At 36.5% G+C, this 16588-nt stretch overlaps 1 protein-coding gene across 3 annotated transcripts in view; it reads right to left on the bottom strand.

Moving 5' to 3' along the window:
- Folh1b (folate hydrolase 1B) overlaps positions 1–16588 on the bottom strand; it is a 60215-nt gene that overhangs the window by 40921 nt on the left and 2706 nt on the right. For 2 of the 3 annotated variants that reach the window (XM_045145940.1, XM_045145941.1), the window contains exons 3-4: positions 15987–16173; positions 9453–9554 (exon numbers count right to left, since the gene is read on the bottom strand). In XM_045145940.1, the coding sequence (XP_045001875.1) occupies positions 9453–9554; positions 15987–16173 (289 nt within the window). The remainder of the gene's footprint in view (positions 1–9452; positions 9555–15986; positions 16174–16588) is intronic. The other variant, XM_045145942.1, reaches the window with a different exon arrangement.

The following is a 16588-nucleotide window of genomic DNA, read 5'->3' on the forward strand; positions in this document are numbered from 1 at the left end:
GGAGAGGGGAGGAAAATACCATGGTTTGTTATCTGTAAGTATAGAAGTTGTCAATTTACATATATATATGTGTGTATATGTGTGTGTGTATATGTGTGTGTGTGTATATATATATATATATATATATATATACATATATATATATACATATATATGTATATATATATATATGTATATATATATACATATGTGTGTGTGTGTGTGTATAGATATATGTAAATAACAGGTGGGAAGGTGGGTCAACAAAATCTAAGTATGCAGAAAAATTCCAAAAGGAAACTTGATTTTAAAAAGTAGCTAGTGTAAAAGAAAATAGACTACAATAAAAAATAAAGAAAGCAAAAGAATGACCACGACAAGCCAGAACTCGGAAACACAGTCAAGGGAATGAACTTGAGAATTGAGTGGAAGGCAGAACAGGAAGAGACCCAGCTGGAATCTAGAAGTGAGTCAGGCCCCAGACAGCCCTTCAAGCACTGCATGACCTACTAGGGGGAAAGAAGCCAACATCGTGTGAGCAAGCAGAGGTCTAAGCTACTCAGAAGCAACCAGCCTGACAAGAAGTTCACACCAGTGCAATGGTGGCACACAGCTTCGGTGGGTAACCAATAGCTTCCTGATTGGCTAAGAGATCTGCTCACTGAAAATGAACCCATATCTGGAACTGGGAACCAGGTCAATATTATGTTCTCCAATGCCAAGCTCCCCCTAGTCTTTGGCTAAAAGAGGGGCTACATCCATCAAAATCTCCCTAAATTAATAATGCTTATCAAATTAACCTATGCTGACTTCACTCTCCTCTGGAGAATCTGTTTTTCTTTTCAGAAATTTGTGAGACCTAAGGAAATAAACTACCGTTTGTATTTCAGTCAAGGCCCAGATGAAAAAAAAAAAATACAGAGGAACTAGGGAGATGAGCAAAAGTGCTGCTTCCATGGTGAGCCTGACAATGAGTGCCAGAGTGAAGGAGACAGACGCTGAGGATACTCAACACATACCAAAGCAGAAATCCAGAGGCTCCGAAGAGCTCATCACTGAAGTAGACTTAACACAAAACACACCCACCATGACTCGGGGAATTTGTGAAATAGGGGGTGGAAAGATTGTAAAAGCTACAGGTTGGGGTGTCATGCATAGACACACTGCCTTCCCCCAACAACTAACTGCTGCACCCCCAATGCATAACCCACAAACCCATAGGGAATACCACCAACCTCACGGAGGAACGTCCCTAGTGGAATGGGGACAGGGAGGAGGGGAAAAGGGCACCAACATATGATATATCCATACAAGTTATGTTCTTAATGAAAAAAAAATAATAAATAATTTAATGGGAAGGATATTTCCTCTAAAATCAGAAACATGCTCAATGGCATCATTCTTAAACAATACAGTGCTTGATGTCTTAGCTAGAACAATAGGGCAAGAAATAAAAGGAATACTGATAAGAAAGAAGTCAAATCCTCCTTACTCAGAAGACACTTAAAAGACCCTAAATATTCCTCCAAAATCCTTAGATCTGAAAAATACTTTCAGGAAACCAAATCAACATACACACAAATATTTCTTTTAATATAAACAAAAATGAATCTTGTAAAAATGAGATTGGGGGAAAATCTTATTTGCAACAGCTTAAAAAACAAACAAACAAACAAACAAAAGACTATGAATAGATTTCTACTGCCAGTACTGTCCTGCGATACCTGGAAGGACATGAAGTGCAGGAACTCCCTGTTCCCCCTAGGACTCCTTAAGACTCTTACCTTGTGTGTTCTGTAATCATTCCACATTCTCCCACAGGATGGCACTGACATTCTACAATAAAAACTTTAAGGCCCTGAAGAAAGACAATGAAGAAGACACTAGAAGAAAGAAAGTCTGCCCATGTTCCTGGATTCACAGTATTAATATTGTGAAAATGACATAGTATCAAAAGCACCTTAGAGTCAAGATTATATTACAAAGTAACTTTCTTCATAGAATTAGAAAAGGTAATTCTAAATCATTTTGAAACACAAAAGATCCTGAATAGCCAAAGCAATTCTAGGGCGATGTAGGAGGCGTCACAGTATCCAATCTCAGATTATTCTACAGAGTCATAGTGACATGAACAGCATAGCATTCATTGAAGAAGAAAGAAACTTAAATAAGAGAACAGAACAGTGTAGAGAGGGCAGTGTCACACACAGCCACAGCCACCTAATCTTTGACAAACGCGTCATAAGCATACACTGCAGGTTATGACACGTAATGTGAAATCATGAAGCAATAAATGCAAAGCTAGAAGACAGGGTCCCAAAGTATTCAAGACCTCCATAATATTGAGCTCATCAGTATTTTGACATGGATATGGAGGCAGACAAAAAAATTATCAAAATAGAAGAGGGATTAGTTGGAAAGAAAAAATGGTATAAGGAAGGTATAAGGGAGGTATGTGAGGGAGGAAGATATTGAAGGAGATTATGATCAAATTATGTTATATTCAAATATGAATATTATCAATTAAACAGATAAAAAAGAGAAAAATGCAAAATAAAACACATATTGATCAGGGTGGAGGGAGCCTCTTCAATAAACATTGCTGTGGAAACCAGAGTTCTATATGTAAAGAATGAAACTCTATCTTACCACCCTGAACAAAAATCTGTTCAAAAATGACCAAGGAACTCACTCTAACCTGAAACTATGAAACTCCTATAGGAAAACATTCCAATATATAGAGATATATAGAGAGAGATAGGCAAGGACTTTTGAAAAGTAACACAGGAAATAATCTCTAAAATTGACAAATAGGAGTGCATGGAATTAAAATTTTTGCATAGTAAGGGGGAAGTAGTTCAGTATAATGAGAACACAGCCTAAAGAGAGGAAGAATTTTTGTCAACATGTATCTGGAAGGATATTATTATCAAGACTCTAAAAAGAACACCATAGATTAAATATCAAAATCAAGTCATTCAATCAATACATAGAATAATGAACTGAATAGATATTTCTCAAAAGAAGAAATATATAAGCCAGCAAATATTTTAAAAAGTTTTATGTCTCTTTGACCAGCTCTAACATCTTTAGCCATCAGAACAATGCAAATTAAAATTGCACCAAGATTCCATCAGAATGTCAATCATCAAGTCACAATGGCAATTATTAAGAAATGCCAACAAATGCCAGTGAGGATGTGGGGAAAGAGGAACCCTTCTGCATTGCTTATGGGAATGTAATCTGTGGATATCAGTGACTTTGTAGGTATCAGTTTGGAGGGTCCTCATAAAATTAAAAATAGAATCACCACGTGACCCAATTTCACCACTCCTGAATGTACTGGAAGGATTCTAATCCACCATCGAGACACTTGCATATCAATGTTCTTATTACACTATTCATAATAGTCAAGATATAGAACCACCCTAGATGTCCATCAACAGATGAACAGATAATGAGTATGTTTTCTCTCATGTGAGATCTAGATTTAAATTTATATATGTATATAAGTAGAACATGGAAGTAGAAAGAGGAATATGAACTGGAATAAGATGTAGGAGAGAAGGGAATAAGAGAGGATAATAGAATATATATGTCATGAATGCAGAGACAGGAACCATTGGGATACAGAAGGAACCAATAGTGGGATGGGTACTGGGGAGGACGATGGTGGAGGGCAAAGAAGAACAAAGTATAAGGATATATTTGCCTGGAAATATCAGTTAAACCCATTTCTTTGTATGCTTACCAAAAAACTAATAAAATACTTTCGTTAGCCTGACAAATTTCCTTAAACATGTGTAGTATATAAATTGAATTTTTAGAAATAGTTATTTCCTATGAAAGACTATGTGTTAAAAAATCTTTGGGAGTAAAGTGATTTTTATTAACATTGAAGTAAATTTAATAATACCATTAATTTTTTAAACATACATAAGCACATAATTTAACTACAAATTTATCTTAATATGATGAGTGAGATAATAAAGCATTATCATGTAAAATTGTGAATGAATGGCTTACTTGTTCACTGAATCAGATAAAAAAATCATATTTATTAATTTTATTAATACGTTTTCACATGGAAGAAACTCAAAATTTTTGGGAGACCTCCTTTTAAAATGCTAGTAAATGGTAGCTCTCTTTTCGTGAATGGGTGGTCCTCATAAAACAAATTATAGTGGAGAAGGATTAGAGAAGACATGAGCTTAAAGCTGGAGGTAAACTGCATTTTGAAAATAACAGATAAAGATGCCCTTCCAGCAGTCCTCAAATGTGAGTAACACTTGACTAGAAAAACACTTTGTCTTCAGACAATGACTCCTTGTGTAATTTACACTGTACTGTTGTTCTATGGCCACGAATAAATAACAATCTTGCACTATTGGCTTGAATTTTTCCCTAATTTCTTCATTATGATTTTTCCTGCCTTTGTTAAAAGAGAAGATAGGGAGGGTAAATTGCTGGTTCTGAAAGAATGGTCCCAAACTTTCAGAAGGAGCATCACACAAGACTTTGTTAGAAACACAATCTCTCAGACTCATTCTCAGACCTACTGGAACACAAGGGGTGGAGAGACCAGAATCTGCATTTTGCAATCCGACATGCACTAAAGCTTGAGAAACACTAAATTTGACCAAGGTCCCACATTCTTGAGGTAGTTTGAAAGACAGCAGGTAGGAAATATGTTACACATATATAACAGGCATATACAATTCAAAAGAAAATTAATACTCTGCTGGGTTACAGATGACCAGCAAATCATGGGATCAACAAGCTCATGTCCTATTTGAATGTAAAGAGCAACCCCATCGAGAATAATGTGCTCTTTCTATCCCATCACTCATTCATATGAAATAATTTAAGCACACTTGAAAGGAGTAGTAATGACTTATGTTGTGATTTGTCTTTTTTTTTTTTTTTTGAGACAGTGTCTAACTGACTTAACCTAGCTTCAAACTTGAAGTAATCCTCTTTCCTGTGTATCTTGCATGCTGGGGTCATAGGCACAGCCCACTAGGTACCACATAGAGTGCTTTCTTTTTAAAATTTTTTGTTGTTTATTTTTATTTATTTATTTGAGAGCAACAGACAGAGAGGGAAAGAGGCAGATACAGACAGAGAGAGATGGGCACACCAGGGCCTCCAGCCACTACAAAGGAACTCCAAGAACTCGTGCGCCCCTTGTGCATCTAGCTAACATGGGTTCTGGGGAATCGAGCCTTGAACCGGGGTCCTTAGGCTTCACAGGCAAGTGCTTAGCTGTTAAGCCATCTCTCCAGCCCATACAGCACTTTTCTTATAAGTGAAATATTACACAACTTAAAATTACTTAGTTGATTTTAATCAGTTGTTCAAAACACCTACAAACTAACTTGGGTACAATTTCCTCCTTATTACACACACTGTCTCACTGTCTAGAAGTGCAATCTGTTTTCACATACATATTTTCACTGCTCAGTTCACATTCTTCTAAATCTCTAATATTTTTTTTAAATTATTTATTGGAGGCTGGAGAGATGGATTAATGGTTAAGGCACTTGCCTGCAAAACCAAAGGACCCAGGTTCGATTCCCCAGGACCCATGTAAGCGAGATGCACAAGGTGGCACATGCATTTGGAGTTTATCTGTAGTGGTTAGATGCCTGACATGCCCATTCTGTCTCTCCCCCTCACTCATAAATAAATAAAATTTAAATAATAATAATAATAAATATATTCTTTATTTTTATTAAATATTTATTTCATTTTAATATTTTATTAAATATTCATTTATTTGTAAGGAGAGAGAGAGAATGAATGAGAAGGGGCACGACATTGCAAACAAACTCCAGACACTTATGTCACTTTGTGCATCTAGCTTTACGTGGATGCAGGAAAATCCAACCTGGGTCATCAGAATTTGTAAGCATGTACCTTTAACCACTGAGTCACCTCTCCAGACTACTCCACTAAGATTTTTAAAGTGTACTTTTTATGGTAATTTTAAGCTATATCCTTTGTTATATGTTCTGCTATTACAGATTATTTTCCCATATATTTAACTCTGATATGACAATATTAATCTTGTTTTGAAAATATTTGTTAATTAATAGTCTTTATATTATATAACTGGTTATAGTTATCCATGTACAGGTAGTATTGTAAGTAATGTACACAATTTTTAAAAGAACCAAAGCAGAGACTGAGGAGATGGCTGGGAGGTTAAAGGAGATTGCTTGCAAATCTTGCCAACCCAGGTTCAATTCCCCACCACCCATAAAGCTAGGTCCAAAATAGGACATGCATCTGTGGTCCAATGGAAATGGGAGGCAAAGAATCCCAAGCTGGTGCTATCTAGTCTGGCTGTTCACTTGCAGCCCAAGACTGCCTCAATGAAGGTGGTGCGTAGAATCCTGGCAGCTGCCCACTGAACTATGTGTGTGTATGTCTATGCAAATTAATCAGTTAATTAACTTTAAAAGACCCAAGCACAAAACCTGGTGGGTAAAATGTTGACAGTACCAAAATTAAGGACTTTTTTCATAAAGAGCAACATAGACAAAAGGAACAAAGAGTTGAAAAATTAGAAGATATTTACAATGTATAAAACCATTATGAGATAGGCAAATAAAATTCATAAGAAACCACTATAACAAAAAGAAGTGGTCAGAAATTCACCAGGAAAACAAAACAAAACAAAAAGGCTATACTGAATCATTTCACAAAGTAAAATCCCAGAATTGTTAATAAATATTCATGTTCAAGGATGAGCAACCTCATTTATAATCAAGAGAAATGTGAATTAAGGCAGATTAAAATGAGAGAACAATTAGATGAGGCAAATTATAATTATATAACCTCAAGTGTTTACAAGTAGAGGGAACACTCAGGCATTGTAAGTGCATATACAAATGGCTACAGGCTGCACTTGAAAAACTGTGCATTCCCTACAACACAGCAATGCTTGGTCTGTTGCACACAGAGAAAACCTCAAAAGCCTTCAGCCAGACAAACGTGAGGATAAACACTGTGACACTGCTTAGGATAATGGGACTTTAGGGACAAATTATGTTTGCCATTAAAAGAATGAGTAAGTTACCTGTGGCATGCACATAAGATGAAATAGCAGAATGATGAAAATTAATGACCTTCTCTAACATAAAGCCAGAGAGAGATTTTGAATAGACTATGATTGAGATTAGTAGAGGTGTAAAGTATAATGCCATTTATACAAATGTAAAGTACATAAAATGCAAGACAAAGCCATGTATTTTCCTAAGTCAAACATGTCTAAGAATATGTATACACTAGAGTAGATACGTGAATGTGGGGAGAGGAAAGGTCGCATGAGATTAAAAGTAAAATTAGAAATAAAGTAAGACAAGTAGGAACTTCACACGGATGAATACTCATTTACTTTTATGTGATAATATAGTCAAATAACTTTATTACATGTAAAATTTAAAATCTTCTATCACTTCATCTCCAACCTAATGTCACTTATGAAGTCACTATAATGATTATAAGCACCCTTGTTTGATTCAGCTTTAGATTTGTGCACTGTCCATTTGATATGTTTCAAATAACAAATAGAAAATGTGATTTTCCTCTAAATTTGTAAGATTTTTGAAAATTTGAAATGAATTTAAAAAATCAAATTCATTTCAAAACCACAGAAATATTTTTTTAATTAATTAATTAATTTATTTATTTGAGAGCGACAGACACAGAGAGAAAGACAGATAGAGGGAGAGAGAAAGAATGGGCACGCCAGGGCTTCCAGCCTCTGCAAACGAACTCCAGACGCGTGCGCCCCCTTGTGCAACTGGCTAACATGGGACCTGGGGAACCGAGCCTCGAACCGGGGTCCTTAGGCTTCACAGGCAAGCACTTAACCGCTAAGCCATCTCTCCAGCCCCAGAAATATTTTTAAATTTATAAGTATATGTCATTACCTGACATTAAATCAGTCTTATGTTGTTTTGATATCAAATTCCTGGGTAATCCAAACACCTCAGTTTCCCAAGTACCTAAGACCACATACGTGTCTGTCATACCTCATTTATCATTGTGTTCTTGCCACAAATTCTATCTGATTGGTAAAGACACCATTTATACTGTTTAATCCTAAGTGCAAAGAATTTGCCTAGGATGTTTTAGTGATGGAAAATCACTGGGAATGGTAATCCTAATTGGTAATCCAATATATCCAGCTAGAAACTAGTAAATTCAAATGGCTTTATCCTAAAAACAACACAAACTCAACATACCCCAAACTGACATTGAGTATTTTAAACAATATTAATAAGATATATTAAATTCTGCAAATTTTGACTTTCTCACTGCTATGGATTGAATATATATCCTCCAAAATTCAGATGTTGTAATTTACAATCAATGTAAGCAGATTCCAATGTGAGCATCTATACACAGTTGATCCAGGAGAAGAGACTTTTATTTTCAGTGGGGTAGCTAGAGGTAAGGTGTCCTTACTCCTATAAACAATCCCTCTCCCAAGCTCCTGTCAGCAACACTAATGAAATCCATTGTGTCCTCAAAAAACAAAACAAAACAAAACAAAAAAATCAAAAAAACAAACAATCAAAAATAAGAAGATATGAAAATATAAGTAGGACTTTTTGGGAAAAAGTAGATCAGCTGGAGTGGGAACAGTGCAAGAGAAGACAATAGAGGGTCAAATGTGATCAAAATCTATTGTACAAATGTATGAAAATGATATACCTGTGTGAAATTTTTGTAGTGTATATTATGTATAATTAATATATGCTAATTAATGCTTTAAAAGAAGCAGAATAAGGGAGCTTTCTGAAATAACAATAATGCTGTATGCGTTGATGATGTTTGGATTACAGTTATGCATTTGTCAATAGTCAGTACACACATGGGTTTGTGCATCTCATTGTTTTTATCTTAAAAAACACCATGAACAAACATATCAATAATTCTTTTTCTTACTAAAAATATCCTAGTTTCTTGTGAAAGGTCTGAATTTGAATTAGATCAAAAACACCCTTACTGTCTTTAATTACTACCTAAGTGTATGAGGGGTAGGAAAGCTTCCGTTAGTCATTTTTTTAAATTATTTATTTATTTATTTGAGAGCGACAGACACAGAGAGAAAGACAGATAGAGGGCGAGAGAGAGAATGGGCGTGCCAAGGCTTCCAGCCTCTGCAAATGAACACCAGACGCGTGCACCCCCTTGTGCATCTGGCTAACGTGGGACCTGGGGAACCGAGCCTCGAACCGGGGTCCTTAGGCTTCACAGGCAAGCGCTTAACCGCTAAGCCATCTCTCCAGCCCGGTCATTTTTTTTTTTTTTTTTTCAAGGTAGGGTCTCACTCTAGCCCATGATGATCTGGTCTTCCCTCTCTAGTCCCAGGCTGCATCCAACTCACAGCAGTCCTCCAACCTCTGCCACTTCTCCCGGCTCCTGTTTATCATGATTTGGTGGTTCTGTGTTCTTACCTCGGGCAGTCCTTGAGGAGAGTAGGCACTGAAAGGGGGAACAACATCTGAAACATTCTCATATCCTGGAGGTGGAGGTTCAAATAATGATGTGTTGAAAATCTAGAGAAACAAATGCACTAATCAAAAGTAGATCCATTTAAAGTTGATGACAGTGAAGCAAGAAAAATGCATGCTATCTCCTCTAGTGTTTTCCTAATTCATATTAGTACTCAACACTCGGCTAGAAGATTAAAAAATGCATGAGATGAGGAAATTCTAAACCTGCTCCTGAAATCCACTAAGCACAAGCATGAGGGTCTGAGTTTGGATGCGCAGTGCCCGAGTGAAGTGCTGGGTGTAGCAGTACACACCTGAAATCCTGGTGATGGCACGGCGGACAAGGGGAATCTATAGGGCTCATTGGAACCACAAGAAGAGCCTCTCTCAAATAATAAGGTGGGGAGCAACTGAGGAAGACCCCCTGAAGTCAACCTCTGCACTCTGCACACACACACACACACACACACACACACAGACGTATGAAAAAGAAGCAAACTAAAAAAAACCATAAAAGATTACATACTGCAGCAAATTTCTGAATCTCTTAAGAGTAAGTTCAAAAGACCCACAATGACTTCCTAAAGGGAAGAACAGCTGTATTTCAAGCAAGGAAGACTTAGCAGTACACTTTGTAAAAAGTGGCACAAAATATGCAATTGTTTCACAGAATGTTAGTGATGTATTAACCTCGTCAGGTCCCTGAGAGGACCTTTAAACACACCTATCTATTTAGCGGATAAACATCCCTAGCTAATTGTTTTAAATCTAAGTACAAATATATTATTGTATAGTAACAGTGCTAGTAATAATACTAAGATAATTATTTAAGTTCTAGGCAGGCGTGGTGGTGCACCCCTTTAATCCCAGCACTCAGCTGGCAGAGATAGGAGGATCACCATAATTTTGAGGCCACCCTGAGACTACATAGTGAATTCCAGGTCAGCCTGGGCTAGAACGAGACCCTGCCTTGGGAAAAAAGCAAACAAAGAAAGGTTCTATAACAAATTTACTGTAAAAAATAAAAACGTTACATAATTGAGGAACTATATGGTATCTGAATACATGGAACAAAATTCATATTTAAAAGAATGAAAAACACAAAATATATGTCTTCTTAAGTGAATCATTTGGAAAAAGTAAGGAAAAGTCAGAAAACAAAGATGACCGCTGGGATATTGGGAGATAGCACTCAAGCCTGTGCTACGGTTTGGATATCAAAGGTTCCTCAAAAGTTCATATGTTGAAGGCTTTGGTCAGCAGGGTGGCACCATTGAGGAGATGTGGAATCTTTGTGACGCGCTTTGGAGGCATTGCTTAGGTCACTGAAAATGTGATCCTGAAGGCGACCCCAGCCTCTTCCTCATTCTTTGCTTTCCCATCATGAAATGTTCTCTACCACATGCTCCTATCATTAAATATGGCTACATCAGAGGCCCGGAGCCATCGGACTCCCTAATCATGGACTGGAATCATCAAAAACATAAAGCAAAAAATCCTAACTCTTACAAGCTAACTATCTCAAAAATTTATTATGGTAATGAGATCTGACCAGGATAATTTGTTCATGAAAGGGGCATAAGAAAATCTGAGTGCAATCCAAGTAACTGAGTAATACAGGAGGCCCCTGCATAAAGCTTGTTTCCATTCACTAGTTATGTGGTACAAAATTTCACAGGATAAAGAATTCATTTTAAAGTCTTAAAGAATGTCAGAGCCACACATTGTGTCATGATATGCAGAGGCATTTCCTCCTACCCATAACTGTGGGCTAATTCCACAATGCATGACCCATATTATCTCAAAGAGGAGGGGATAGGGGGAGAGGTTAGGACATGGAGGAGGCTAACAATGGTACCATCTTGACTGAATTTACTGAGTACAAAACTAATTAATAAAAAAAAAAATAACTAACTAAATAAAGTCTTCCCTGGTTTGTAGTGCCACCTGAATCCTAGTAAATATTACCAAGATGAATGACCCATGAAGTTGTAACTTTAAGAATTCTCACAAAATTGTAAGGAAGAACTCAGATCCAAAATCAAACTAACAAAATTACTAACTGGGAGTCAGGGCATGATAGTACATGCTTTTAATCCCAGCACTTCAGAGATAGGAGGACTGCCGAGAGTTGGAGGCCACCCTAAGACAACATAGTGCATTCCAGGTCAGCCTGGGCTAGAGACCCTACCTCAACAGACCAAAATAAGTAAATAAATAAAATCACTAAGTGCATACCAAGTACTAGAGGAAAGAGAAAACAGAAAGAACAGAGTAAAATCATGTTTGCACTTGACACTAAATCATGAAAAAACACTACAAATAATGTGTAATTAACAAAAGCAGGCAAAGAAGCCCAGTATATTGGCACACACCGAATGCTGAAAAAAATATTTTTATTTACTTTGTGAGACAGCATCTTGTTATGTGGCTCAGGTTAGACTAAATTTACAATCACAATCCTCTTGTCAGAGCCTAGAAGATCGGGAGTTCAAGGCCCGTGTCCACTATATATTGAGATTCTATCTAAAAACAAAGACAGACAAAGTTGTAGAAAATGATAAATGTAGGAGATTGATCTGAAAGAATTATTTAGCTCCAAACCAAATCATAGCAATGAGAATATAAAAGAAACTCCAGCCACTGCAAATGAACTCCAGATGCCACACCCCCTTGTTCATCTGGCTTGTTGTGGGCCCTGGACAATCGAATTGGGATCCTTTGGCTTTGCAGGCAAATGCCTTAACTGCTAAGTCCTCTCAAGTATTTATTAAAATGACCCCATATTAGGCACGAACATAAACTTCAACAATTGTGACAGGATTAGTGTCCTATAAACGCTATTATCCAAGTGTAATATATTTAATTTTGAAATAATGTCAAGCTGGATGAGAACAATATTTAAAGTCAAAAACTTAAAATTCTAAGCTAAGGGCTGGAGAGATGGCTTAGTGGGTAAGCACTTGCCTGTGAAGCCTAAGGACCCTGGTTCGAGGCTTGATTCTCTAGGACCCACGTTAGCCAGATGCACAAGGGGGCACATGCCTCTGGGGTTTGTTTGCAGTGGCTGGAGGCCCTGGTGAGCCCATTCTCTCTCTCTCTCTGTCCCCCCCCCCCGCCATCTGTTGCTCTCAAATAAATACATAAAAAATAAAAACTTTAAAATAAAATAAAATTCTAAGCTAAGCATATAAGCTTATACCTATAATACCGACACTGAGGATGCTGTGGCAAGAAGAGTTCTAGTTAAGCTAAGCTACATAGCAAGATTCTCTCTATAAAAATAAATAAAATTAATTGAAATCATTGTAGTATCAAATAAGAAAACATGATTGTTAGAAAATAGTTACATATCAATGATAAATAAAAATTTCTTACCCAATCTTGTGAGATTTAGTTGAAGCAATTCTATGAGGAAAAGTTATAGCCTTGAAGCTCTTATTTTAATGCACACTGATTGCCAGTGGAAGCTAAGTACTCAGCAGAAGCTACCACATGGAGCAGAAAAGTCAATACAGAGATGGTAAAGAAATACTTTAAAGTAAGAACATAATTAATAAAACATAAAGGGAAGATGCATAAAAAAGATTGCCAAAGTCAAATTTTTATTATTTGCATACAATAGCAAAATTGACATATCTCTGTCAAGATCAATAAGGAAAAAAAACAGCAAAAGCACAAAAATCAATATTAGATTTTTAAAAAGACTTCTCTTTAGATGCTGAACAGATTTTAAGAGGTAAGAATATAAGACTCATGAAAACTTAGAGAAAGTAGAAAATGTACTCTGTTTTATTTCTAGTTTATTTATATTATTTATTTTCTTCTATATATTTTATTTATATTTCATCTATTCTATTTTTAAAGTTTTTAATCAGCACACAAAGTTTTAGGTGTACTTATAATATTTTCAAACACAATTTCTTTAGGTTGATTCTCCTCCCCTCCTCTACTTGCCCATCTTCTTGTTGCCTCATGTTTTGCCACTTCTCTGATTACAAGTCACATGCATTCCTTTGTGCTTCCTCCATCTCCCTTTCTTCACCATCTCTTTTTTCTCTCTTTTGGTCACTTGTCTAGCTTTTTAGGCTTTACCCATGTTTGTCCAATTTATATAACTATAAGTATTACAAGCTATCATCTGTATGTGAGAGAGAACATGTTGCTTTGAGCTTTCTGATTTGGGGTCATCTTGGTTAATAAAATTATTACCAGAGTTATTCATGGTCCTTCAAACTTCATAATTTTTTTGCTTTGTTTTGTTTTTATAGGTAGGGTCTTTCTCTAGCCCGAGTAGACATAGAATTCACTATGTAGTCTTGGGCTGGAGAGATGGCTTAGCGGTAAAGCACTTGCCTGTGAAGCCTAAAGATCCCGGTTCGAGGCTCGGTTCCCCAGGTCCCACGTTAGCCAGATGCACAAGGGGGCGCACGCGTCTGGAGTTCGTTTGCAGAGGCTGAAGCCCTGGCGCGCCCATTCTCTCTCTCTCCCTCTATCTGTCTTTCTCTCTGTGTCTGTCGCTCTCAAATAAATAAATTAAAAATTAAAAAATATATATTAAAAAAAAAAAAAGAATTCACTATGTAGTCTTAAGGTCGGCCTTAAACTCAGGGCAATCCTCCTACCTCTGCCTCCAAGTGCTGGGATTAAAGGCATGCATCACCACACCTGACTCATATTTTTTTACTGCATATATTTATTTTTTTATTAGACTTTAATCTCTAAGGCATTTCATCTTTTCACAAAAGGTGAAATAGTGTATCTTTATGCATTAAAAAATAGAAGATTTCTGATAGATTACACAAACTAGTAGCCATGTTAGTTTTCTGTGGCCACGGGAACTTGTCTATGCTCCAGAGGAGAAGAGAAGGAATCACAGCTGTGTGGATTAGTACTGACTGTCAATTTGACAGGATTGAGAACAATGTAGGAAACAAACTTCTATGCATACCTGTGAAGGGGCTTGTAGACTAGATTAACTGAGGTGGGAAGACTCACCCTAACTGTGGGTGATACCATCCCTTTGGGTTGTGGTAAGCGAGTGAATAAAAAGGAGAAAGCGAACTGAGTACCAGTGTTTGTTTCTTTGTTTCCTGACTACAATGTGAGCGGTTGCCTCACACTGCTGTCGCCATGACCCCTCATCATGATGTACTTTCCCCTCAAGTCTGTGATCCAAAATAAGTCGCTCAAGTTCCTTAAGTCACTCTTGTCAGGTTATCTGATCTGAGCAATGAGCACAGTAACTGGTTCAGTAGTTCACCAGCCAACTGAGCTGTCAAGACTCAGTAGTAATAAACTAAGGGGAATGGATGACAGTGAGAAAACATATTGCTTTCCAGGGCAGTGGGATCAACATAGAGCTGAATTACCACAATGCTAATAGAACTTGCATAAATCTACAATGAAAACAAAGTGCCTTTGCTATTTATAGAAAAGTAATATGTGTCAAAACAATCAACTCAAAACTGAAAAGAGACCACGATGGAAAGGGGAACTAAAACAAGAATCAAGATGCACAGCATGAGATTATATCACTGATGGTAATAAACAATAATGTATTGATATATAAGAAAAACAGATACAATATCAGCAAAAAAGGAGGTTCATGATGTATTTTGGAAACAATTCAAATAAAAAAGAAAACACACACATATATACACAGAAGTTCAGATCACATGCCATTTTCAGCTGACTAATCAAACCTCCTAACATATATGACTGAAAGCATGCTATTTATAGTTTAGGAGGCTCAGTAACAAAATAACAGTTGGAAGCAATAATGATTGAGGAGTATGCTAGATATAACAGCTCTACTAACAAGGTGCATTGAATACAGATGGATGCTTCAGTTATAAATTACAACCTTTCTTATTATATATATGTCACAATCAGAATTATCTTACCTTTCTGTATTATATTTTATTTTTCACATATGTACCCTAACTTGCAAACAGATTGCAAATTCTTTGAAGTAGATATTCTATAAACTTACCCTCAAAATTGTTTTCCGTTTCAAATGCCAACATACAAGCTCTTAGCAAAAGTCTGAATACAGACAATAGAAACATAATAATTCATGGTTTCTAGGACTATTGGCTAAGCTCAAGTGGAAATATAATCATTGAAAATTGTGCTGGTTCAAACTGTACATTGGCTCTCTATCCTAGCAACTCTAAATCAATGCGAGATCTTTAAGGTTTAATTCCATGAAAGGTATATATTCTAGTGCCTTGGAATCTTAATTACATATTCCTTTTGGAATTGGTATATAATACTAAAAATAAAGACATAAATCAAGCATTAATTTTTCAAAGTTTTTCCTCGACCACATTAAACTCAAACACTGTAAAAGAATAGTTGACATTGGTAATGAGATATTAAGTCACACCCTTCAATAATTCCATGAATATCTAATGATGGTATAAGTTATTCTTTCATTGAATACATTTGAAAAACATGGGCTAGGATGAGTGCGTCTTTATTTTTTTTTACCTCATTTCCATCTTCATCAATTACTGAGATGTAGTTGGGATGGGTGTTATTGGGATAGGACAACAGGACATCATAGTGGACTAACTCAACCGAATCCAGGCCAAATTCTTTCCACTGGGACTGAATTTGCTTAGCAAGCTCAAAATTGTGCTCTGTTCCTGCTAAATGTGGTATCCGTGTGAAATTACTGAGAAAGGAAAATTTTAGAAACTGAAAAAATTATGTTGAATCAGTCGTTACCTAAAATCAAAACCAAGATGAAACTTCTACTTTCAATATGACAATTACAAACAATTATCCTAGAGTAAGTCCAAGATGCAGAAGATGGTTTTCAAAACACTAAAGATGGTTAAGTTTCAAGGTCTCTTATTTGAAGGGTACCATCCAAAAGCCTAGGAGGTGTCCTTGGAAATTTTTCCACAGGTTTAATTTTTTTGTCATTGTGTTTTGAAGAAGGGTCTCAAACTAGCCCAGGCTGGCCTTGAACTCATGATGGTCCTCCTACCTTAATCTCCTGAGTTCTGGGTTCTGAGATTAATTAATGGCATGAGCTACCACACAGTGGTCATAGTCTTAATTAACTTATAATTTATACAGGAGAC

The sequence above is a fragment of the Jaculus jaculus genome, chromosome 3 (assembly GCF_020740685.1).
Source record: "Jaculus jaculus isolate mJacJac1 chromosome 3, mJacJac1.mat.Y.cur, whole genome shotgun sequence".
Classification (NCBI taxonomy): Eukaryota; Metazoa; Chordata; class Mammalia; order Rodentia; family Dipodidae; genus Jaculus; species Jaculus jaculus.